Source organism: Saccopteryx bilineata, chromosome 2 (assembly GCF_036850765.1).
Source record: "Saccopteryx bilineata isolate mSacBil1 chromosome 2, mSacBil1_pri_phased_curated, whole genome shotgun sequence".
Classification (NCBI taxonomy): Eukaryota; Metazoa; Chordata; class Mammalia; order Chiroptera; family Emballonuridae; genus Saccopteryx; species Saccopteryx bilineata.
Window position 1 is genome coordinate 13,906,468 of NC_089491.1, and position 25,523 is coordinate 13,931,990.

The following is a 25,523-nucleotide window of genomic DNA, read 5'->3' on the forward strand; positions in this document are numbered from 1 at the left end:
TTCAGCCCTTGAAAACAGTAAAAGTTCTTCTCAGCCGGCAGATCGTACAGAGCAGGTGGCAGCTGGATTTGGCCTGCGGGCTGCACTTAGCCGAGCCCTGCTACACCTGAGTTGTCTCACTTCTAAGAAACAGAGGAAGAAAAGGGAAGTATGGCTACGTGAAGGCTTGTTAAACCTGAGAGGTGAGTGCACGGGTATCTGCAATGTTATGTGCTATATATACCTTTTATACTTTCCAATAATTTTGACTTTTCAGAAAATTCCAGGAAGAAAGGGAAAAGTCTGGAAATAACCCCCAAATGCACCCAGAGCTTATCACTGGGCACTGGAATGAAAAGAGAATTTTATTTTCTTCTCTTCTATAATGGATTTTATTGCTCTTTTAATCCTGGGAGTTGGAGGCGGGAGGAGGAGGAAGGAAACACCAACATAAACATTATATATGTGTATTTTTAAAATAACTGGTGGTCTCCTCTGGAACCAGTTGGTAAGTAATGCATGAGCGTCTTCCGCACGCAGCTCCCTGCGAAGGGCTGTCCCGCTCCCAGACCCAGAGTTCCTGCTCCTCACACTGGCCCTTCCCTCTGCAGACAGCACTACCTGTGTAAAAGCTCAGGGTGTCCCAGCCCAAGAGAATTCAGAGGCTGCTACTGATGGGGGAGGGTGCTCAGGCCCCCAAACTGCTCGTTGCTAAACGTGCCACTCTGAACAGGTTCCTAGACACCAGGTGGAATTGCGACTGTATGGACAGTTAATGGGAAGCCCAGCAGCTCCCAGACCTCCATTCCCACCAAACTTCAACATGGTCCAGTTCTGCACACCACCCCGCACCCCCACTGTTTGACCTCCTTTGGCTTCCAGTACCTGTCCCACCCCAAAGGTGCCTCTGCCCAGTCTGGTGCCACTCCCACCCTGCAGCGTGGAGAGCCAGGGCAAGCCTGTTAGCCACTCCCACAGCATGCTGGTCCCCCTCCTGACCAAACACCTTCCCCACCTGCCTAAGCCTTTCCAAAAGCCTTATGCCACCACCAGCTCCCACCCCTCTGGCTGTAAAGATGACCCCTGGACCTCTCTCTCCTGAGAGCCAGGCTCCCATCATTTTGGAATTTCAGGAACCTGTTCGATGTTCATAAATAAAACAATGGGGTAGCATAATATGGGGCTGGGTGACACAGGACCACTGACTTCTTGCTTTGTCAAATACAATGTTAAGACAACGCATTAACACCATCCTATATGTCACAAAAAGAATGTTCTGACCCCCCAAAGCATCCAAACACCATCATCTCAGACTATAGGAGTCTGAGACTATAGGAGCGTGACTGAAATAGGTTACAATGAAATGGATGTCATGGCAATGTCATTGCACCGCCCTTACTGTACTTATTTTGCTGCTGGTCAGGGAGAAAATATGCCAGTCCCACTGGCACTGATCATCAGATGGGTGGCGGTCTCTCCCATGTGGCACATCCTCCGAACTGTCCGTGCTTTTCAACCTGCCTGCCCTCTGCCTCCCGGGACCCCACACCTGCTGGATTCCTCTGGGATTCCCCTACAAGCACCTAGCTGGGTCTCCAAACCCTGCATCCTCGCTAAGTCCTCCAGGGTACCTCCTCACAGGCCCACTGCTACCCCCACTCCCAAAACTGCTTGGTCCTTCACCCTGTCTCCCAGTTCAGAACCATTCCTCTTGCTCCTGGACAGCCAACATTGTCATCTATGATCCCTGGACCATGCCAGTCTAGCTTGCTGGTTGCTTAAAGTCATTCACCTAAATCAGTGGTCCCCAACCCCCGGGCCACGGACCGCTACCGGTCCGTGGGCCATTTGGTACCGGTCCGCAGGGAAAGAATAAATAACTTACATTATTTCCATTTTATTTATATTTAAGTCTGAACGATGTTTTATTTTTTTAAAATGACCAGATTCCCTCTGTTACATCCGTCTAAGACTCACTCTTGACACTTGTCTCGTAAGTTCAACAATTATATTTAAAAATACCACAGTTTTTACGCCGGTCGCATAATTTTATTTTGTGCATTTATCCGTCCCACCCTAAAGGCTGGTCTGTGAAAATATTTTCTGACCTTAAACCGGTCCGTGGCCCAAAAAAGGGTGGGGACCGCTGCCCTAAATCCCAGATCCAGTAAGTGCAGTGAGTTCAGACAATGCTGGGCTCTGCACTCAGTAGCCGGGGGATGCTGAGCAGGTCACTGAACCAGTCTGACCCGTCTGGGCCTCAGTTTTCTCATCTGCAAACTGGGGCTGATATCTGTGAGAATGAGGATTTCATAAAATGATGCACGTAAAGGACTTAGAAGAGCGCCTGACACTGTGTGAGTGCTCAAAAAATCAAAGTCGTTGCTACTGTAATAACTGTTATTTTCAAAACCCTTTCTTTGATTCCCTGTGGCCTAACGGGGGAGCTCCGCCCTCTTGGCTCACCATTCAAGGCTCCGCTTACCCTTCCCGTCACACCATCTGCTACCCTGATCACAGGACTCCCTCCCACTGGGCTCAGCTCCCTGAGGGTGTGGAGGCTGACCATGTCCTCCAGGGCCGCCCCTGGCACAGGACTTGCAAACAGTAGGTGGCTTCACTCAAGCTCTGCTGCTCTGAACAAGTACAAGTGACACTTGTAGCCGCCTCTGGGGGAACGAAATGCCAAGGGACCACCTGGAAGTTTCTGATCCCCACAGGCATCACATTTTGTTTCTAGATCAGCCCTAATAGAGCTGCAATTAACCCCTCGGGCTTTAGATGCACAGATAATGACAATTCGCCTAGCCTATAATGAGAGCTTATGCCTTGTCACATCTATTTGCTAGAAGTGTTTCTGAGCCTAGAGCTGTTTGGTGACTTGTCTGAGGTCATACTGCCTTTACGGGGCAGGCGGGATACACCTGGCCACATTCCTGAGCCAAAGTCAGTCCCCAAAACAGAGGTATAAATGGTTAGAAAACCACTTTTTCCTAAGACTATCTCAGATTGTCCGTTTACTGGTTTCCAATCTCCAAATCCAAGCTCTGTAAACCCTCATGCCAAGAGGGACACTGAGAAGCTGCCCATGCCCGCTGCCCCGCTCCTCCTGGCCTCACTCTCCGGCCCCGCCCCTCTGCGCCTTTATCACATTATTCCTCCGGGAAAGGGGGAGGGGGGCGGAGCCTCACGGCCCCCACATCTTCCTCCCTGCACTGCCTTTTTCATTTCGCAGCCGTGTCAACACATCACTTCCAAGGGCCGAGAAGAAAAGAAATAACACAGCCCAGATGCCGACGGTGCTCTCCTGTCTGTCAAGGGGAAGAGGAGAGGGAAATAAAAGCTAACAAGACTTCCAAAAGCAGAATCCCCAAACCTCCTCTCGGGTACCCGGCAGCTGTCAAAGTCAACACAGGAACCTGGTGAAGGGGGGAAAACCCACCCCGAATCTAAGCCAGGAGGCTGTGGAGCCTGAGACTCACAGACCCAGCACCGCTGCATTTCCAAGGACACGCGGGCGTCCTAGTGGGCTCATCTATTCCGCTAGCGCACAGGTGGCCTGTCTAGGCTGCGGCACCAAGCCTGTCCTTTTTGAGGACTGCGTCGACGTTTTCTTTTTTCTTTTTCATTATTATTATTTGGAGGGCTATTGAGATTCCCCTTGCTTCCTTATTTATGCAATCAGAGGAAATCACTGCCCAGAGAGCAGCTCCCAAACTCGCGCCCACATGGGCCATTTTCAGATGGTTAATTAAATATTGAACAAATGCTGAAATGCCTCTACTGGCTCACGACAGCTAAAAATAACCACCCTGCCACTCCATGGGAGGGCATCTGGGTTCCTCATCCTCAAATCCCTCCTCCCAACAACTGTCAAAGCCCAACCTTCCCAGGGAATAGTGGGGGTGGGGTAGGGGGGTGGGAGGATGGGGGGGGGTGACTGACTCCCCAAACACCTACTTCACAGAAAACAAAACTTCAGCAACCAGCAAGCTCCAAATGTTCCTGAACTGACCAGGAAATACTCTCCCTTTCCTGACATTTAACCAAGTGGCCTCAAGAGGAAGGTGCAGTGGAAATATCACAACCACTCATTGCTTTTCTGTTAAAAATAGTCAAAAGGCTTCATGTCATTTCTAAGCAAAGCATGCACGTGGTCAAGGATGTGAGCACCTTCGGGTCAAGTTACACAGGGACCTCCCCTCATAAGAAGACTCAACAAAGAGCCCAGCTGCCTCCGTTTCCCAAACTGGGCTAATCTTAGGAAAAGCAAAAAAAAACAAACAAAACCAACACTAAAATAGGGTGCAAAGGCGTCTGGACTCCAGACCTGGGCCTCTCATGGACATCTCTACGTGACCTTGGACAAACAGCGTTGGCCCTGGGGGCTGGGTTTTCCCAGTTGTCTAGGGGAAAAGGTAGCTCCCAGTGCTGAGCTGAGCTATAAGAGGGCATAGGACAATCTCTCCAACCTCCCCCATCAGCAGCCACGCAGAGCGGGCTCCAGTCTCATCCTGTACCCCCCAGGTTCAGTAAGTACGGATGCAAGGGGGCAGACAGAGAGCACCGGGGAGTCATGACCCACTGAGATCAAGGGTGCACTCTGGGCCCACCCGGTCCTCTCTGAACTGCACCAACCAAAGAGGAGAAGCACTGGGCTTCTACACATGGTTCAAAGTGTAAGCTCTGGAGTCTACTGGCTTCAGCTGGAGTTTGCCTCATAAAGCAAGCGAGTTTACAGTGAGCAAACTAGGCACTGAGCTCAGTTTCCTCACCTGGCAAAGGGAAGTGAGGACAATGAGCCCTAGCTCCTGAGAGGGTTGGAGAGTTAAAATGAGATATGAGATAATCAGGGGAAGGTCTTAGGACACACCTTCAGCTAGGTAAAAGGAAGCAATGACCATCATTATTAAAGGTGACGAGGGAGGACCAGAAACAAACACAAAGACCAAGAGGCTGACATTCAGCAGATGAACGGGGGTCTCTGGCCTCCGTCCAGGACCCAGAGAGCTCTGGGAAGTGGATGTCGGGCTGGCTGACCGTCTCCAGGGACTTCAACCCACGAAACGCTAAACCATCAACACAAAGAGATTTGGTGGAGAAACAGAACTGAGCCCACAAGACCTGAGACCTGCCCGGAGAATGCACATGGCTGGCGGGCATGTCTGAGAGCAGAATACAGGGGTGGGGGTCCTGGAAGAGCCTGGGTCTGAGGGAATCACCTGAGTCAACCTAGGCAAGTAGAGGGGCCACCCAGGAAGACTAACCCCATGCCCCCCCCCCCCGACTGATGCCAACAAAGTCCCTGCCCTGCCTCTCTCCGGAGTTATGGCCAGGATCGTGGGAGATGAAGTTCGAGCACACACAGTAGAGCGGCAGACTGTGAAATCAGATAGAAGTGACCTTATCTAAGCCGAGGCCCAACCACAGAAAGATCTGCCCGCCCACGGGACAGGGAAGTGGTGCATCTACAGACTCAGAATCTGAAGTCGGGCAGAGCTGGGCTCCACTGTCTCAGAGCTGTGTGACGCTGGACAAGTTTCCTACTCTCGGGCCATAGTCTCCTCATCTATAAAATAAAGATAGTACCGGTGTCCATCTCACGGGGTTCTTGCAAGCATTAACTGAGATAAGGCAAGAGCAGAGTTAAGCTCTCTGCCAGGTACTGAGTAGGCCCAAGCAAACAGAAGCCAATTTTACTTTTATTATATGCTGTGATAGGAGTAATGAGCCTCCCAGTCCCTGAGGCATGTAAGGGTGAGGAGGGCCTGGAGAAGCAGGGTTCAAAACCTAAAGGAAGGACTGTGTCTCAGCAGGAACAGAGGAAGAGACAAGGCAAAAAAAGGTACATGTATAATTTCAGGGGCACATCTAAGTTAGGGGCAGAGAGCCAGGCCTTGGGTCCTTAGGGGACATATGAAGACTAGAGGGGGGTTGTCACAAGACATAACCAGCCCCCACCTTGAGGGCTGTGCTCAGGGTTGTCCAGCCTACAGGGTCCAAGCTGTTGCCCAGGGGCCACTCACTGAAGCCAGAGTCCCCATGGAGCGGTCCCAGCCTTGCCCTTCCCTCTGGTGACACCCAGGTCCTTCCCTAAGCATTGCTACCAGTTAGAAAGCAGCTAACTCTTCCCAACCACGTCACCATCTTCACTGGGGTCAGCAGCCCTAGATTTCATACCCCACTCTGTGATGGGGGACCCTCTGTGCCTCAGTGTCCCCATCTGGACCTCAGGGAGTAGATCACTCAGCTGCCCAGTTCTAAGCCCAGGACAGGAACCACTATCTTAAGAGGTCAACTCCAGCGCTCCTGGGAACCTGTGTGAAGCCCTCCTGCCTGCATTCCTCAGTGTGCTGAGACATTCCTGGGAACCCCCTCTGAAAATTCCCCAGATCCTGCCAGGTAATAGGCTCACGTAGAAAGGAGGAGGGGGGTCACACAGAAGCCAAGATACAGGGCCACACAATGGAGGTCTGGAAGGGGGTGGAGGGGGAAATGACTGTCTCAGAAGAAAACGTCCCCCAAGTCCTCAGCACCCAGGCAGGCCTGGCATGTGGCTGGACCCCTGGAAACACTCAGATGAAGATGTGAAAAGAATCAAAACCTCCCATGAATGTGGGTTTGGGCATTTCAACAGGCTTCCTTATTAGCCCCACTTGACAGATGGGGAAACTGAGGCCCTAAGATATGCCCAGAGTCACACAACCAGCTTGTGTCTGAGCTGAGGGTACAGCCCCTATCCCCCACTAACCTTTGTTCTGTACTCTAAACAAAGTGTTCTGTGCCCTAGTACCCCTCAACAAGCCGGCCACCCCAACAGATGAGGCTTGGCAAGGGGCTGGGAGTGCAAGCCAGTCATACACACACATGCCCATTGCCCAGCCTGGAGCCCTGCACACAGGTGCTTGCAACGTGTTTATTTGCTGAATGAATGGGCCAGGCTTTCCCTAGAGTGAGAGGAAAACTTGCATTTCCCCCAGCAGTCCTGGTAGATCAGACAAGGCTTTTCTTGACCTTGGGGAAAAAGCACCCTGTCTGGTGACACTTTACTGAGAATAGGACCCCTCAAGCCCATGGGCCACACCTACCTTCAAGAGGGCTTAGGGTCACAAAGTACAATGTGAAATGGCCAGAACCCACTCTTTCCACTGTTTCCACCCTACCTCTGGCTGTTTCAACAGCAGGTCCATTCTGCCCATTCTTCAGATGGGGAAATCAGGGCCCAGAGAAGGTAAGAGCCCTGCTTACTCAAACCAGGGGGTCTACCTACACTGTCTTCCCCTGCCAGGGAGAAAGTCTGGCTCTCAAGTCTGCAGTGCGCCCCCTCCCACCACTCCCGAGGAGCAGTGGGGGATGGGGGACAGGGAGCTTCCTCAGAGGTGGCAGCCTGGCCACAACCCTTTCCCCAGACACGCCAGCTGTGGGTCCCGCTGACTGCCAACTCTTCCCTGTACTTCCCTGTTTCTGAATCAACACACCCCCTGCCCCAAATTCTCAGTCACTTTCCTTCCTGGCTTGTGGCAGAGGCCAGAATGGGTGTGAGCAAGGGCCTGACCAAGGCTGGGGTGCTGGGTACCACTTCTTCCTCTGAGGTCTGATGTCAGCACCATGGGAACAAGTCCCCATCCAGGTGGGGAGATGAGGCCTGAGATCAGACAGGATGAGTTCCAACCTGGGTGGGAGTGCTGTCTTCAGGAGGGATGGCCCTAGGGTCAGAGTCATGGATCTGGGGCTACAATAGAGGGAGGTCAGTAGTGGAGGGGGCTTTAGCCACCGCCCACCCAGGCGGGCAGGAGGCCTGTAACCTCCACCTCTCTCACTGCCAGGCAGCTCTCAACCCCCCACCCATGACTTCCATCACTCTAGGCCCTTTGTAAGGCCCAAACTACTGTTCTAGCTCTTCCCCAGTCCCCGTCCCTTACCCCTCCCCCACCCCAGGACAAACTCTGTCTACAACACCTAAGACCTTTTCCTTCTCCCTTTTCGGCACAGGCCGTGCCTTCTGTCCAGGGTAAGGGCAATAAGAGTTCACTCTCAACTGGGACCTAAGTCCCAGGCTGCACAGGCTTCTAACTTCCATGCATCTGCCCTCATTTCTTAAACAGCCCTGCGTCACCACCCATGTTCACCAGATGAGGCCACTGAGGCTTGGCGAGATAACTGGCCAGAGGATAGTTTTGTGGAGAGCTGGGGCTTGAACTGGAACTGCTCTCTCGGCAGAGGAAAATCTAAATGTCACCTCCTCTGTGAAGGCCTCCCTGATTTCCCCGGTTGTCACTTCTGTTCAGTGACAGTCTCCCCCCCCCCCCCACCCCATAGGCTTCAAGCTCTTACAAGGCTGAGGCGCAATGCAGGAACTCCTACACAGATGGGGACTGAAAGCTAGGGCTCAGGCGAAACCCAGACACGGTGACTGTCTCATGCCTAGTCAGCTGAGAAGAGAGACTTCCAGTCCTCCCAGCTTCTCTGTGGCAAGGGCAAAACCAGGCTGGGGTGAAGAGTGGTGGGAAAGGTCACAGAGGGCACTGAGCGGGTGAGCAGGGCAGGGCCTTTCTCACAGCATGAACCCATTTTCTCATGGAATCTTCCAATACTGCTAGACCCTTTTATAGTTCAAGAAACTAAGACTTGGCCCTGGCCGGTTGGCTCAGTGGTAGAGCGTCGGCCTGGCGTGCAGAAGTCCCAGGTTCGATTCCCGGCCAGGGCACACAGGAGAAGCGCCCATCTGCTTCTCCACCCCTCCCCCTCTCCTTCTTCTCTGTCTCTCTCTTCCCCTCCCGCAGCCAAGGCTCCATTGGAGCAAAGATGGCCCGGGCACTGGGGATGGCTCCTCGGCCTCTGCCCCAGGCGCTAGAGTGGCTCTGGTCACAACAGAGTGACACCCTGGAAGGGCAGAGCATCGCCCCCTGGTGGACAGAGCGTCGCCCCCTGGTGGGCATGCCGGGTGGATCCCGGTAGGGCTCATGCAGGAGTCTGTCTGACTGTCTCTCCCCGTTTCCAGCTTCAGAAAAATACAGAAAAAAAAAAGAAAGAAAAGAAACTAAGACTCAGAAAAGGGAAGTGACTTGCCCCGAGTCACAGTGCTTGAACCCAAATATCCATTCTCCCAGACCAAACCTGGAGGAAGAGACCAGCTGGAGGCCACTGCAAGAAAGGTAAGGGTCAGGGATGGGTTACACACCCTGAGAGAACCCTGGAGACTGAACTCCCAGCACGCACCTGTGCACACCTCCCAGCCTCAACTTGAACCCTTCCAAGCACGGGAAACTCACTACTTCAGGAACTACCGACTTCCTGAGGAAGCCTGTATATTGTTACGCAACCCTGACCATGGGAAAAGTCTTCTCCCGTTCTGGGGTAAGCAAATAAGCATTTACTGCCCACCTGCTTCATTTATACTCAAAGCCACAAGAAAACTGAAGTTCGTGGGAAACATGAACCAGAGGGCCCAGGCCACACAACCAGCACGGGGAATGGTAGGGATTTCACACCAGGTCTACCAGATTCCCAGCACAGATTTGCTCTACCACCTCTCCAATCAGGTTCAGAGCCAGCCTTCCCCATTCCCAAGACAACCTGATGGTGTAAACTCAGCCCAGGATCCTGCTGGGTGCTACTGACCACCCTCCTCCCTCCTACCAGGGGCACCTCAGAGGGCCTGAGACTTTCTCCTGGGCTCTGAGCCTCCCAGGCAGTTTCTAAGAGCTCCTCCTTCCAGGGGGCCTCCCTCTCTCCTCCCTCCCACCCAGCAGTGGAAGGAAGTACACCTCCCCCTACCCGGCCCAGAGAGCAGCCCCCTGAATCACACCCGTTTCCAGCTGAGGATCCTGTTACTGGAAAAAGAAAATGCTGCTTGAACCTCCCCCTCCTCCCAGTCCAGACTCCAGGGCTTGAAAGAGAGAAACTCTTTTCAAAGGAGGTGGCACCCACCCACTGGGAGGGGTCCCAGATAAATCCTACAAGTCTAGCCTCCTTTGAAGCCAAGGACCCTGTCCCCAGGGTCCCCTGAAGTCCAAGCACCTGTCCCTCCACCAAGAGGTGGAAGAGCCTGTTAAGTCCCTGAGGAGGGCACGTGGGGATGGGGGCCAAGCGGAGAGGCCAGAGCAGAGGGCAAGGTGAGACCAAGCCGAGATCCGTGCCACTTCATTGCCCAGCTGCTGAGTAAACTGAGGAACAGTGGAGCAGGAGGCGGAGTCTCAGGTGGAGAAGAGAGAACCCTGGACTGGAATATCCCCTTTCCCTGCCTAAGGGGAGACACTGGAGCCTCAGTTTCCCCACTGAGGGTGGAGAATGAGAGAGCAGCTCCGGGAACAGGGCTCAAGCAGACACAGAAACGGACAAGTACAAGAGGAGGAAACGGGAGTCCGGGGGAAATAGAAGGATCCAGGGTTCCTGGCATTCCAGGGCATCAGGTGGTGAAGTGGTGGTAGGGAGGGCCTGGGGGTCAGGGGTCGGGGGTCGGGGTGGCGCCTACCCCTGGCAGGCCGGGTCCGGCTGCGGGAGCGGCTCCTCTGGCGCTGCAGCCGGGGCCGCCGCAACAGCCGGTAGTAGTAGGAGGGCCTCCCGGTGCTCTTCCTGGCGCTGCCGCCCGCGGACATGCTGCCGCCCGCCGGGCACTGGGCCGGGCCTGGCCGCGCTCACACGGGCCCCATCACCCGCTCGGGCCGGCCCGGCGGGCGTCCCAGCGTTTCCCCGCGCGCTGGTGCGCGGAGGCTAAGCCTGCCCCACAAAGTCGCTCGAACTCCTCCTCCTGTCCCCGCCCTCCCCAGAGCAGCCGGCCCCGCCACGGGGGCCAGGGACCGGGGCCGGGCTGGCACCGGCCCGAAAAGTCAGTGCGGGAGAAATCCCGGCCTGGAGTCCGAGGGGCGAGGCGGCCTGGATTGCCCCGGGACCCCAGGCAGGTCCCCAGGAGGGTCACTGCCTCCGGCGCCCGCACCTGAGCAACGATGCCCAACCACTCCGCGGCGGTTCGGCCCAGACACTCGCAGGTGCGCGCTCCCCGGCACAGGGCAGGGCGCACGTGGGGCGGCCAGGGCGGTGGGCTCTGCCACAAGCCCACTAAGCTGAGTATCGACCCTCAAACACATTATTCCATTGTCCCCTGTCCCAGCCAGGTTAAAAAGACTTCGTTGCCCACAGGATACTTGCCCAGCCTTCACCTCTTAAAAACTGTCCCGTTTGATACATAGTTTTATATAATTAAAATGATGATGTGTATGTCCAACACACACAGGGGAGAGAAAACATAATGAACACACTGTGTATCCAAGTGGGGCTTTGCCAAATCTCAACATTTTGCCCCTTTTGATCTAAACTCACCCTAAATAAAATCCCACAGAGGCTGTGAAGTGTTCTCCCACTGGGCACAGGCAGCAGCTCTGGCCAGCCTGCCGGCAGAGCAGGACAGGACAGGCCAGCACTTCCCTACTGCAGGGGTGGGAAACTGAGGCTGGGAGGTGGGCGGGTGCCAACGACTCTACTGCTTTCCTGCTGAAAAGCTGTCTCTGCATCACTCATGCCCCAGCTCAAGAACCTGCCCTGGCTCCCCAGTCTCCAAAAAGCCTCAAGCCCAAACAACCTCCCTTGGCATTTAAGGTTCCAGTTACCTGTCCCTAACCAACTCCCCTCCTCCAGCCCCCAGCCCCCCACCACCACCACTCCCCCGCTTCTCACTTCTCTTTGCCCTATACCAGGCATGGACGGACTGCCCTCCAACCTACTTTACTCCGTCTGCCCAAAGTCCATCCTTCTAAGGCACACCTCCTCTAGGCTTCCCCGACAATCGGGACGCTCGGTGGTCTCCCTCTCTCTCCAGCTGTCCCTGGCCCGCACAGCAGAATTTATCTTTCAAATTATTCGGACAACCACCTGCCTGAGCTCCACCCACTCAAGTACAGAAAGGGACTAAACGGGACAGAAAGATTTGACTTGCCTCAGTAGCAAGGAAAGTAACAAAGGCAAGTGGTCTCGGCCTGGGGCTCCTAACACAGTCTTAGGGGTGTGTTTGTGGCAGAGTCACACATGGATGCCTGGGACAGTTTGGATGTCCTCTAAACAGCTGAAAAGGTAGGGCATTGGAGGGGGCGGGGCAGTCTGGGCAAGAATCCAGGCCGGGTTTTGAACCTCACAAGGGTAGCCTCCTCCTTTGCTCCCTCAGCCAGGGGGAGGGCCCCCAGGTCAGAAGAAGCCTGGATCACAGCTGGAAGCCAGGCGCCTTCCCAGGACCAGGGGGGAGGGGCAGGGGGAGTAAGGCTCCTCCAAACCCAGTCTGGGTTATCCAACGCTATCAGCAACCCTGGGCTCCTCTCCCCAGAGTACTGGCCGATCCCTTGGGAAGGTGGAAAACCACAGTGCTTGCAACCCATTAGCCCCCTTTGGGACGAGCATTGCTCTGGCTTATTTTCAATAGTAGACATTGCCAGCAGCATCTTTTACAAGTGCAGAGGGCCCTGGGAAGAGCTGGACCCAGGCTCAGTCCAGAGGCAAGTTGTGCGTCTTCACAGCAAGCATCTTCCTCCTCAACCCTGAAGTTCTGCACTTGGGTGAGGCTCCGCAGCCACCTGCCCACCCTTGGTACTTCCAGGAATGAACAACCTCCCCTGCTAGGTCCACCAGTGTTCAGTGGAGAGAGAATCCCCAGGAAGTCTAGCTCAGGGTAGAATAACAATCCTCTGTTCCCAGGGCCTGGAGTTCAGCTGGACCAGCTTCTCCCCAAAGCAGGAATGCCCCCCATCAGCCAGTTTCTAGCCTTCCTGCCAGCCCACTGAACAGTGGTTGGGACAAGCAGTTCTGCCCTGGGTCCCTCAACAAGCAGGTTTAGGCAGTAGCCAGGAACTCAGGATCTCATCTGTAAGGACAGTTGGGCTCCAAAAGTCTGATAGGTCCCTCTACTTCAACTTGGGTTTCTCTGCTCCTTCTCTGTGCCTCAGCCTCCCTGCCTACAAGGCAAAGCTAGGGACCAACCTATCTGCCTTACGGAGGGAAGAGGGTCAGCTAATGAAGAGAAAGAGGCTTCTGCATTCCAGGCCTTAGGACAAGGTGAGTACTGCCAGCCACGTCAGCTGGACATCTCCTCAGGGTAGGTACCACACAGGTACCAGCTGGAATAACTGAATAGGAAGGGGGCAGGGCAGGAGCTAGGAGAGAGGGGCCCAGGCTCCCTGCCCCTCCTCCTGGCCCAGGACCCCCGGGGCGGGCAAACAGACAAAGACTGCTCCTTGCAAGCCCAACAGAGCATCTGGAATCAATCCTGCTGTGGAACAAGCCACCCACCCCCTCCCGCTGCCCCTGTGGCCTCTTCTTTTTAAACAGAAGCAGCCCCCTTCCGGAGACTGCCTAGACTGGAGGAGGGGCACTTGAGAATACCCTACCATCACCACCCCACTTCTGCTACAGACCCCTCCCAGGCACTGCTAATCCGTGAGCTCTAGGACCCCCCAAACTGATATAGCCTGTCAGTGGTCTTGACTCCAGGGGGCCCGGAATAGGTCCAGCTCCCATCTCCTCCATGTCATGGGGGTCAAGGCTACAGCTCCTACACCCCGAGCCTCCAAGTCACCCCAGCTCATTATAAGTGCATATTTCTGAGGTTCCCCCAAGTCTCCTGATTCAGTGAGTCTGGGTGGGGCCTGGAATTCTGCAGGTTAAATCAGATCTGACCTTCCCCCAAGGACCACCTTCACCAACCCTCCAAAGCCTCCAGAGGTGAACCCCCACTGCACAAAAAAGGACCCCCTTGGTCAAGAGCATCCGCCTCCCTTGTACCCCCACCTGTGCACCCATCTGGATCTGCCTCGGCCTCCAAAGACTCCCCACGCCTTCCCACATCCGGCCTTTATCCTGCTGGTCAGATGGCTGCCATGAAGCTCTGCCCTCTGCACCCACCTGTTGAACTCCTCCGTCTCCCTCAGGACCCAGCTCAAACATCGCCTTATAAAAGAAGTCTGGGCCAACAAGAGACACTCCCCACCCCCATCACACCCCACCAGCTGGTCTGAATAACGAGGACACAGGCGAAGAAGGGAGGGATGGACACACAGAATTCCCTCTGGACAGAGAGCGAGCAGCATCCCGTGTCTGGAGGTGAATTATACGCTGCTGGGGAGGAGGTGGTGGGTGGCCTGAGAGCAGGGCTGGACGTCCAGGTAAACCACAGGCCAGGCCAGGGCTGGGCTGGGCTGAGCCAGGAGGGGCACCCGATGCAGGGCTGGGGACCAGCACCCACCATCAGTGAGACGGTGCAGTCTCACATCTCACTGGGGGCGTTAGCTGGACAGTCAGTGAGGAAGGAGCCTAAAGCCTACCATCAGAATTACCTTTGAAAAGACTAAAACTGCCCACAAAGGATAGATTTCTTTCAGTGTTAGGACAGCTCACCCATCTCTGCAGCTGAGCCGAAAGCAGAAAGGCCCAGCCTTTCCTGGGGGTTCCTTTTGTACAGAAGAAAACAAGAGCAACAAGCACCAGCTATCGAACACCAGGGTCCCCACAGGGAGGCGACAGATCAGGCCCGGAGAGGACCAGGAGAAATCCAAGGCTGCCAACACAGGAAGGTTACAAGTTTGGCCTGGGAAGGTCTGTCTGGGGTGAAGTTTGAATTCAGTACTAAGAAACCTTATTCAGCACTCACTGTAGGCCAGAGCCTGTCTGCAACATTTTAGGCACATTCTCTCATTTAATTTCACAACAATCCTGTGAGGGAGATGGTTACTGTATTCATTTTACAGAAAATGTTGGAGGCACAGAGAGTGTAAGTGTCCTAAGGTCCCACAGCTTGTGCTGAGTCTGGATTTGAACCTGCAGTGGCACAGTAGATAAAGTGCAGAGCTGGAACGCTGAGGGCACTGGTTCGAAACTCTGGGTTTGCCCAGGCAAGGCATGTGCGAGAAGCAACTATGAGTTGAGTTGATGTTTCCCGCTCTTCCCCCACCCCACCCTGCTTTTCTCTCTCTCTCTCTCTCTCCCTCCCTCCCTCTCTCTCTCTCTCTCTCCCTCCCGACCTCCCCCTCTCTCTCTCTCTCTCTCTTTCTCTCTCACTCCAAAATAAAATTTAAAAAAATTAAGGAGTCTGGATTTGAACCCAGGTAGATGGAAAAAAGTAAGTCTTAAGGCTGAATATGACTTAGTACAGTGATGGAGGAGAGGTCAGAGGTCACAGCCTGGAACCTTCCTTTAAAAACAGCTTTGACCTGACCAGGTAGTGGCACAATAGATAGAGTGTTATTCTGGGACACTGAGGACCCAGGTTCAAAACCCCCAGGTCGCCAGCTTGAGCACAGGCTCACCAGCTTGGGCACGGGGTCACCAGCTTGAGCATAGGATCACAGACATGACCCCATGGTCTCTGGCTTGAGTCCAAAGGTTGCTGGCCTGAAGCCTAAGGTCCCTGGCTTGAGCAAGGGGTCACTGGCTCAGCTGGAGGCACATATGATTGAAAGCAAATAATGAACAACTAAAGTGACGCAACTGCGAGTTGATGCTTCTCATCTCTCTCGCTTCCTGTCTGTCTGTCCCTGTCTACAATAAAAACAGCTTTGACAAGGAACAGGAGGAGATGAAGAGGGACCGAAGTCCTAACAGGGGAAACACTGGAGCCCACGCCAGGCCGCACACAATGGGTGTCTGGAGGACGGAGACGTGTCAGGTTTCCTGTCAGGACAAGGTGGGCAGGGGTGACCAGGGAAGTCCCCAGCCAGGCGACCCCGTACACATCCGCCTCCCAGGCGGCTCCCAACCTCGGAGTCCCTGGAACCTTGGGCAGGCATGCCGTGGGCCTCTGCCCAGGGACGTGGCCTGTCTGGCCAGCAATGACAGCTTCCTGAGTCCACTGTTCATCCGGGAATGAGGCTGGACCAGGAGTGGGGGCTTCATTCAGAAGGTGGTGGAGGCTGCAGCAGGGGCTCACCACACAAAGCAGAGGGGGCAGGCGAGCCCTGTGAGGCCACACTCAAGCTCTGATACCAGCCAGGTGTCCGCTGCCTCCACTGCCCCACCCACACCCCCAGGGACTTCCTCTCTAAAGCCCTCCACAAACTTAATGACATCCTTTGCAAAAAGTGGCCCAGCCAGGGCCCAACGGCCTGGGGCTTGGATGGCTCTACCCTCCTCAACAGAGATGGAACTGGGTCATCGGTCAAGCATGGACGTTTCGACACTCACAGACAAAGCCTCGGGGAGTGTGAGTGTTTTTTAAATCAAGTCACCCAAACCTAGGCTGACGGTAAGGCCTTGGAGAGGTCATGACTCTTACAGGGGCAGAAGGCCACTGGGCAGGGTCACTGTGGAACTCAAAGAAAGCCCCTTGACATCTCTGGGCCTCAGAGATGCCATATCTCCACCCAGCCCACCTCCGAGGATTCCATCAGGATCTGGAAATTTCCCTCTGTCCAGAAAGGAGGACAGACATCTCCCCTGTACATGTCAAGGGCCTGTCATAAAACCCTGGGCCGTCAGATGGAGAAAGAACCATCAGAGCAGATGACGGGCCGGGGAGGCTGAGGCCCACAGAACAACCACTTGCCTGGGGGACCCTGCCCCATGCAGGGCAAGCTGAGGATCTGGCATCAGTTCTCCAGTCCTCGGGGGGTCTGACTGCCCTCCCAACCAGCATGGAGCAGCCTGACTCCCTGCAGACGGGAAGGGAGGCCCAGAGAGGGAGAGGCCTTGCCTGAGGCCACACGTGGGCGCTGGAGGTTAGAGCTACCAAAACCCCCTTTCCCTCTCAGTGACCTGGGCCACCCCTCTCAGAACACCGGTACTCTGGGCTTCCACGCCAGGCCGGCTGTCCCCAGAGCTCAGCACTCCGATCCTGCGGCCGGGAGAGGCTGGGATCCAGTCTCCAGGTCCCAGCCCGACCCCTCCTTCTGCACCCCCACACTAGCAGCCTGCATTTCAGCCCAGATGGCCAGGCCTGGAGCCACTCTCTTCATGTACTTCCTCTCCCTGCCCTGACCCAAAAACGCTGCCAAGCTCCAGGTGGACCGATCGCCCTCCTCCCACGGGCCTGGGGCAGAGACTCCAAGTCTCCAGGCTTCTTCCTCCCCTTCCAGTTGAGGGGCCTAGACAGCTCCACGCCCACTGGGCCACCAGAGGGGGTGACATATGGTCCCAGTGTGAGGGCAGAGAGCCCCTTCCCTTCCTAGGCAGACCTGCCTGGTCATCTGTGAACCATGCCATGGCTGGCACTGGCCTGGGCTCCAGGGGGATGGGCCTCACTCAATCCCGGCAGATCCCACTAAGGAGTGCAGATGAACAGGCCCAGGACCCAGCTCCTAGGCAGGGAGCTGCAAGAGCACGGGATTCACAGTTAAGAACCAGCACCTTGGCTGTGTGACCCCAGATTAGTGCCTTCCCCTCTCTGTGCCTGTTTCCTCAACTCTACAATAAGCATAATGACTTGTATACTTTGTGAGATTACAGAAGACCAAATAGCATAGGAAATCAAAACCCTGTGTATAAACTGGACAATATCTGCTGGATCCAGGCTTTCTCTTTCCCCACTAATCTGTGGGCAGGACAGCCAGAGTTGGTCAGCAGTTACCAGCCCAGAGCAGGCTCTCAGTAAGACAGAGAGATGGTGGCAGCACTTGGGAAAAGTGGCTGAGCCCATCTGATTTGAAGTCTGCACTGAAGAAATTCAGAGGTGGAAGAAGTCTTGGAAGGCTTCCTGAAGGAAGAGACATTGGTACTGAGCTACAAGGTCGAGTAGGAGTTGCCTGAGTAAAGAGCAGAGGACTGTATTCTTGGAGGAAGACAGCATCACGAAGGCCCAGGGCTGGAAACCAGCTGAGGGCAGCGTGTAGACTTGTGTGGCTGGAGCAGAGGACGGAGTGGTCCCTGGGGAGCAGGCTGTGCAATGTGTGAGAGCACTAAGAATGGGGAAAAGAGATGGAGAGAGAGATCTAAGCAGGGATGAGGCCAAAGCAGCCCCTCCAGAAGGGGAGAAGTAAAGTGGTAAGGAAGGAACCCGGGCCTGGCAGGCAGAGGAGCTGGGCTCCAGACCCAGCTCTTCTGTTGTGTGGCTGCCTGACTCTGAATAAGTCAGAACCCTCTCCGATCCTCACTCTGCAGCGATGAAAGGAGGGGTCGGCCCTATGAGGCAGGCCTGCAGGAGTGGGCCAAGGCTAGATGCCCACGAACTACACCAGGAGCATTCAGAAACAGATTCCCCAGCATCGCTGAGTCCAAATCTTGGGGGGTTAGGGCCAAGGAATCCAGATTCTTAAAAGATTTCTAGGGAGCCACCGGCAAAGATGGCTCTAGACTCAGCTGGATATCCTGCCCATTCTTAAACTTGCCAAACATAGTCTCTGATTCTCAGGGCCTCTGCATTTGCTGTTCCTTCTGCCTCACACATTAACCTCAGGTCCTCAGTGGTCAGCACCGCCCTGTCACCCAGGCCTCGGCTCAAATATCACACCCTCCGAGGCCTTCCCCGCCCACCTTATCTCAAGTGCCTCTGCCCAACCCCCACGCCCTATCCCATTGCCCTGTTTTATTTCCTTCAACTTATCACTTCCTGAAACTATCTTATCTGTGTATTCAGTTGTTCACTCCTTGTCTTTCCCCAAACCTTGATGAGGGCAGGGGCCTCATTAGGCCTGTCATAGCCATATCCCCAGTGCATAGAACGGTTCTCAATAAACCTCCGATGAGGGGGGTGAATGCTGGAAGCTGGGCTCAAAGCCCCCATTCTTTTTTAAAGAAGGGCAGCTATGCGGGCTGCAGCCGGCGACTTCAGCTCTCCAGGCCTGGGCTTTTCTCCACGAGACATGAGGACAGCAGGCTGCAGCTGCCTGGGGTTGGTCAAGAGGCCAGGCCGTAAGTCCTGACTCTACCCAGGCACTGGCAAGGAATTAATGAATGGGTGAATAAATGCCTTCATTTCGCTGTGCGCCTCTGAACAAGTCCCCTCCTGCAAAATGAGGTTGGCCTAGGTGATTTTTCAGGACCCTTGGGCACTGACGCTCAGAGCCTCTGTGCCTGGTCCGGAACATAAATGGGAACCACAGCAGGTGTTAGAGGAGGGGCAGTCTGTGCCACAGCCATGATTCTCACATCCACTGACTTTTCCTGGGGGTCCCACACCCAGCCCATAGCTGGCACTCTAAGCCTGTGTAGGTGAGAATTAAATGTAGCTTCTGCAACTTGTCGCCCCCCTCTTTAGAGAGCCAGAACAATGCTGGCCCTGCCCCCACCCTGGGAACAGTATTTTGTCTGGAAATTCCAGCAGGGGGAGGAGGAAGGGCTGGGGCCCCTAGAATTTCTGCGCCTGCCCGCACAGGAAGTAGCTGAAAGTTTGGGGCCAAGCAAAACAAGTTCAAGGTCATCCTGGAAATCAGCAGCCAGGCTCCCCCTGCCCCCTGTAGCGGGTCCTCTCCCCAGGTGCGGCTTTTCCTACTGATTAATAATTAACACAGAGAAACAGGCGTCAGGGTGTAGAGGAGGGATGGTCCAAGACCACAGGCAAAAGCCTAAGGGGAACCTGGGCCTGGGAGGCAGAGGATCTGGGCTCCAGACTAGCTCTTCTGCTGTGTGGCTGCATGACTCACTCCGCCTTGTCTGGCATACCCCTGATGACAGGGAGCTCACTACCAAACTGTTCCCTGTCCTCAAAACATCTGAAAGTGAAGCTCCTCTCCCACAGCTAGGAATTGCCAAGGACTTTAGTGATCTAGCAGTCATCCCACTCTCAACCCTGCGCTCAAAGGGCTTGGGACTTGCCCAAGGTCACTCAGACACACCCTGGTCCTTTCTTGGTTCCCAGCCGCAGCTGAAGCTGTTACCAGCACAATACGGAGGAGCCAGGAGGGCAGTTGGGGCTGGCGTTTGGGCTGCTGCCCCCAACCCCTCATCCTCCTGGCTGCCTTTATTAGAAAGTCCAGGGAACATGGGTGGGGGCTCGGAGTTGATCCTGGTCCTGTCAAGAGCCCTGGGGAAGCAGCCTGGATTACAGAGACCTCTATACAGCCCCTTGGTCACTGTGGCCCTCTCCCCATCCCCCTGCCCCCTGCAACATCTGCCCAGGGAGCTGCAAGGCGCCTTCAGAGTTTTCTGGACCTTTCTCTTTTTTTTTTTTTTTTTTTTTTTTTTTTTTAATTTTTTTTTTATTTATTTATTTTTAGAGAGGATAGAGAGACAGAGAGAAGGGGGAGGAGCTGGAAGCATCAACTCCCATATGTGCCCTGACCAGGCAAGCCCAGGGCTTTGAACCGGCAACCTCAGCGTTTCTGGGTTGACGCTTTACCCACTGTGCCACCAGAGGTCAGGCATGGACCTTTCTCTGACCTCATGTTTCCTGTGTCCCCATGGTGCCCTCTCTGTCACTCACTCTCTCAGAAGCACCCATGCATGCACAGACCTGCCTTCCCACTCTGCCTGGCTGACAGTGGAGCCGGGAGCCCTCAGGAGGTGCTGGCAGGTGCTGCCCCCTGCTGGGCTATGGGGTCCCAGGACAAAGTCTTTCTTGGCCCCCATGTTACCCTGCGAAGCACTAGCCTGGCTGGGGAGGTCCAAGACTCCAGGACTCCCAGGGCTGTGCCTGGCCCCAGTCTGCTGAGTGACCTGGGTAAGCCTTCCACACCCACTCTGGGTCCCTGTTTCCACTGGTGCAAAGGGAACAGCCTAGAGCCCCAGTTCTCAGACATTAAGACACTTCTGTGCCTGGAGGCCCAGTAGGGAGAGTCTGGTTTTGCTGGCCTGCGGAGGAGCCTAGGAATCTGCATTTTAGCCAGCAGGGGTTGGACCTACACTGACCACACTGCCCACCTACTGCTCTTTCTCAGGCCCCTTGGGCTCTATATGAGACTCCCGGGGCCCCAGCCTCTGACAGGTGTCCCAAGCCTTTTACAGCTACAGCCTGTCTCTGTCCCAGCACCCCGTGTGCAGCAGCCGGGGCTCCCAAACCTCACAGTACAGATCGACCGCAGGCTCAGAACGACAGAGAACACCAGTTTGCCCAGGCCCCGTTCCACGGTGCAGCCCCTGCTCTGCCTGCCTCCCCAGGCTCCCCCAATGCCATCTAGATTCCGAGGCCCAGAGGGTCAGCTCAGGCCGGGCAGCAGCCCTGACTGGTCCACTGTGTCTTGGTCCCTGTGCCCTCGGCTCTCATCAGGTCCTGGGCTGATTAAAATATCCCCTTATAGCTCCGACAGGCCTGGTATCTCCTTACAGGGCTTGGAAGGGACACCGTCCTGTCTGAGGTGACACTCCAGATCGGGGATGCACTCGGGCCAGCCTCAGGGGCCGGACGCTGCCAGCACAGTAGAGACTAGCGCACCTTCACCCAAAGTGCCCAGACCAGCTGGGATGGACAGAAGCCGAGAGAGGGAGAGCCTTGCCAAAGGTCACACAGGACGCTGACACTAACCCTGATACAGTACGTACCCCCTGCCGGGCAACACTAATTCAGGGAGTCTTCTAACAACCTCAAGAGGCAGACACTATTGCTCTCCCATTTCACCAGCACAGAAGGTGCTCATGTTAGAGACAGGACTCAATCTCGTGCAGCCTGGCTCCTAATGGTGGCCCCGTGCCATCACAAGTGGTCGCCCCTCACACCTGTCCCCAGGTAATTAGCCTGGCAGCCCCTTTCCAGATGCCGAGAAGGCAGAGCTGTTTGTTAAAGGGTGCTCTGTAGTAATAAGGCCTCAACTTTGGCTTCCAGTCCCAGGCCAGGGCAGGGGTCAGTGAATGCTGACCAGCCCCCTACTAGACCTCAGGTGTCTCCACTCCCTACAGCTACGCTTTCCTCAGCCCCCTGGGTCCCCAGCCCCCCCCCCACTTCTCTCCCTCATGGTTTTGCTCCCACAGATCATGGGGTGTCTTCCTAGACTCTGCACTCCCTCTGGGAACAGATTATTGCTAGTTCCATATTCTAGCTTGAGTCTGTCTGTCCATCTCTCTCCATCTCCACTGTCATTACCTGGATATAGGTCACCACCATCTCTAGCTTTGGGGACTCCCACAGCCTCTAACTGTTCCGCCCAAACCCTCTCTTGCCTCCCTGAGTCTACTTTCCACAAAGCAACTAGAGAGAGCATTTTATAAGCAGTCGTCTAGTCTGGCCACCCTGGCCTGTGGACACGCTGGCTCCTCTCTGCACCGGTTTTCCTGGGCCACCTGGCCGACTCCTACTCACTTCTCCTTTCCAGAGAAGCCATCCCCCTCCCTCCCCAAACTCACTGCATCATACACCCCCCTCTACCCCCGCCCAGAGCCTTCCAGCATCATCCTCTGGGCTCCCTGCACCGTTCTTCCAGGGAAACCATCGCTTTGTGCAGTGATAACCTATTTTTTGATGATTCATCTCACATCTTGTCTCTCCTGGAACACTGCTCCCTGAGGGTCAGGTCCTGTCTGCCTGGCTCACCATCAGAGCCCCCCTGCCCAGCTGGGGGCTGTCAGCCGGCTGCTGCCAATCAAGGGGAGGGTGGGGACGCGTCACAGTGGCATTTGCAGGAGAGCACAGCACACGTGCATGTACGGAGCCCCCAGACCTCTGGGCCTCCCTGCATCCTGAAGTTCGTGGGCTCACAGAGAAACGGGGCCACTTGCCCCCCACCGCCACCCCCAACCCCAACAAGTCACAGCTCAGGACTTATTACTTTTCCTCCCCGCAGGTTTCAGTGCTTTTCATTCTATGATTTATAGTCCATCCAATAAATTTCCCCCATTATCTTTCACACGCAGCGGGCTGCCTTTCTGCCATTTAATAATACATTCGGCTCCCTGGGCCTCACCCAGGAGAAATCTAAGGCTTGGCTCCAATTCAGGAGCAAGCCCACGAGGCCACGTGGCATTCCAAGGGCCCCTTTCAGACCCAAACTTTGAGCAGGTCCAAGCCTCACACTTAGGGTATCTGGGCAGGGACCCAAGTCCTCTCCCCTCCTCCTCCCTCCCTCTGGAAGGAAAGACTGGCAGGAAGAATGTAGGCCGAGATGCCCGGTGCCCGCTGGGGCCCTGGTGGTCAGTTTTAGGGCTGGAGATGCCCGTTCCTCCCCATCCAGCCTCGATGCCTTCCAGAGGCTCCACAGCCATGGTCTTAATCTACCCCTCCACAATCTGGGCAAGGCACGGTCTGACCTGTTTCACAGATGAGGAAACTTCTCTGCCATACAGAGAGGCTGCATCCCAGCCCAGCTTACCCCACGGGGTGCCTGCAAGGTTCAGACATGGCGAAGGAGATTTCCGGGGGTGTCCTTTGTGCCAGGCACCTTACCCAGCACTTGACCTGAATCCTCTCCCTGCAACCTCACAGCCACCTTTAGAGGCAGAAGGTGTAGTCATGCCCATTTTACAGACAGGAAAGCTGAGCCTCAGAGAGAACCAACCTTCCTAGGGTTGTACAGAAAGCAGTGGCAGTGCCCCGTAGGGAGTCCTGCTGGAGAGAGATGAGAGCTACCGGGAGGGCACAGCTCCAAGCACAGCTACCCACTCAGAACCAGAGAGAGGCAGGGGACCAGGGGGCGCTTAGGGCTTTGGGGTCTAACAGCCCGGGGGATGTAATCCCACCCCTGGTGGTTCTCAGCTGTGTGACCTGGGGCAAGTCCCTTAACCTCTCTGGGTTTCAACTCCCCACTCTGTCCTCCTAGGACAATCATGGGACATGCATGAGGCAACTTGCGGGAAGCTGCCTTGTAAACTGTCCTGGGCCACGTCATTGTTGCGTGTTAGAACAGTGGATGAGACATCATGCAAAGACCTGCAGAGAACAAACCCCTGGGCTGCTCCTAGCATAGTGTGACCAGCGGCTCCAGCCATGCAGAAATCTGGGCAGGAGACGTGAGCTCCTCCACAGATCACAAGCTACTCAACCTCACTCTGGTACCAGGCATCTCAACCCAGGCTGGGGAGCAACCAGGTGGCCCACCTGCCCCCTTTAACCGGGGAGGGGGGATTGCTGGGCGGAGGGGTATTGCAGGCCAGTCTGGGCCAGGTCACCCCTCCCCTTCCCCCTCAGCCAATAGATCTGCTTCCCCCCCCCCACTTCTGCCCCTGAAAGTTTCTGCTTCTACTTTCTAGTTTCCGTGGCAACCACCTCTCTTCCTCTGACTGTTTTTCCTCTCTTCAGTCACTTTGCCATCGTAAGAAGCAAGTGTCTCTTCTTGATGCTAAAGGGAGAATACGAGTGGGTTGGAGCAGGAGTCAGGCCGGGAGAAAGGGCAGAGCAGGCCAGGGCTCAGAAGGGAAGAGGTGACCTCTGGAGTACAGCCAGCGGCTGGCACAGCCTGGGTTGGCTGCCAAATGACCTCTGAAGAGGCCTGAGACCGCCACAGGGTCCGGTCACAGCAGGTTTCTTCAGCTATGACTCACCTGCGCGGAGCGCCTGCCCGGGCCTCAGGGGATGCTCGGGGCGGGCCATTCCTACTGCCCGTCTTCACGCACAGACGCCTTGTGTTTGGATGGCCTCCCCCGTGACCCACTCTCCGTTTCACTCCAAAGTCGCCCACATCCTTGCTGATGCCCTGCCCCCGCCCAGCCCATCAGAGCTCCTCTCTCCTCCGCTGTGTCTGTCCCCTGCGCGCTGACCTTTCTCCCAGGCGGCCTTCCCTGCCGGCAGGGCGTGCGGACAGCAAAGCCACTCCTCCCTCACTCCATGTCCAAGCAGGTCCATGGGAGGCCACGCTGACCCTGTGGCCAGAGAGACCAGCGCTCGCTCCGTCGGTTCTACCAGCAGCTAGCCGCAGGCCCTTCACAGCTCTGCTCTAGAACTCCATGCTCCCCTTGGTCAGTGAGGATAGAACTTGCTTCCTCCCAGGCTGTCGGGGTCTGAAGGAGCTTGGAAAATTCTGAAGTGCTGGGCAGAATCCGGGATTATTTTTAGTCACTGACTTAGTGCCATCCAATGAGTAGCCCAAAGGCCGCCTTGACCCCACCGGTCCCATGGCTCTCTTTCTCCACCTGCTGACCTCTGGTGGCATTTACTGCCTGTGTCCGGCCAGCCCCACACAACGGCCCTGCCTCTCTAGCCAGTGCTGCACTGCACACTACAGTCATCCACCTGGTACCAGCTTCCCCGACACACACACACAAACTCTCACACATAGCCACTGGCACACTCGGGGCCCCACGGGCTGGGCAGGGGGCTTAGGGCGCCTCTGAGTAAGCAGGGAGCAGCCCAGCCCACGAGGTGGGGGTTGGGGGTGGAGGCCCAGCTTCCTCCCAGCCTGGCGGGGGCTGGGACTAGAGCCAGAGGGAGCCCCAGAAAGGGCTCCCCAACTAACTGACCAGGCTGCCCACTGCCTTCTCCTGTTCCACCACCCACCTCCTTTCCTTGCCTGCCCCCGAGGCGGGACTACCAGGACTCATCCCCTTCCTTTAGGGTGAATCTGACTCCACTGCCCGCCCAGGCTCAGAGCCACACGTCACCCCTTCCGGACTCTCCAGAGGCTGCACCTGCCCAGGCCGGTGCTCGGATGGGGCTGGTTTCCGAGCACAAGGGGACCCCTAGAGACGTGGCATCTCAGGGGTGAGGGTCTCCTGGGGACCCTTGGGGGCCATTTCACTCTCCTCAAAGACCTGCAGAATCAGAGCTTTAAGCAGGC

At 55.7% G+C, this 25,523-nt stretch overlaps 1 protein-coding gene across 7 annotated transcripts in view; it reads right to left on the minus strand.

The window, feature by feature from the left end:
- The window catches only part of DAB2IP (DAB2 interacting protein), a 201,677-nt gene that overhangs the window by 119,146 nt on the left and 57,008 nt on the right, over positions 1–25,523 (minus strand). For 2 of the 7 annotated variants that reach the window (XM_066256325.1, XM_066256324.1), the window contains exon 1: positions 10,454–10,694. The exons of 3 other annotated variants lie outside the window; for them this stretch is intronic. In XM_066256325.1, coding sequence (XP_066112422.1) covers positions 10,454–10,577 — 124 coding nt within the window. In that variant the 5' untranslated portion in view covers positions 10,578–10,694. Of the gene's footprint in view, positions 1–10,453; positions 10,695–25,523 lie in introns of those variants that run through there. 2 more of the 7 variants (XM_066256321.1, XM_066256319.1) reach the window with 1 other exon arrangement.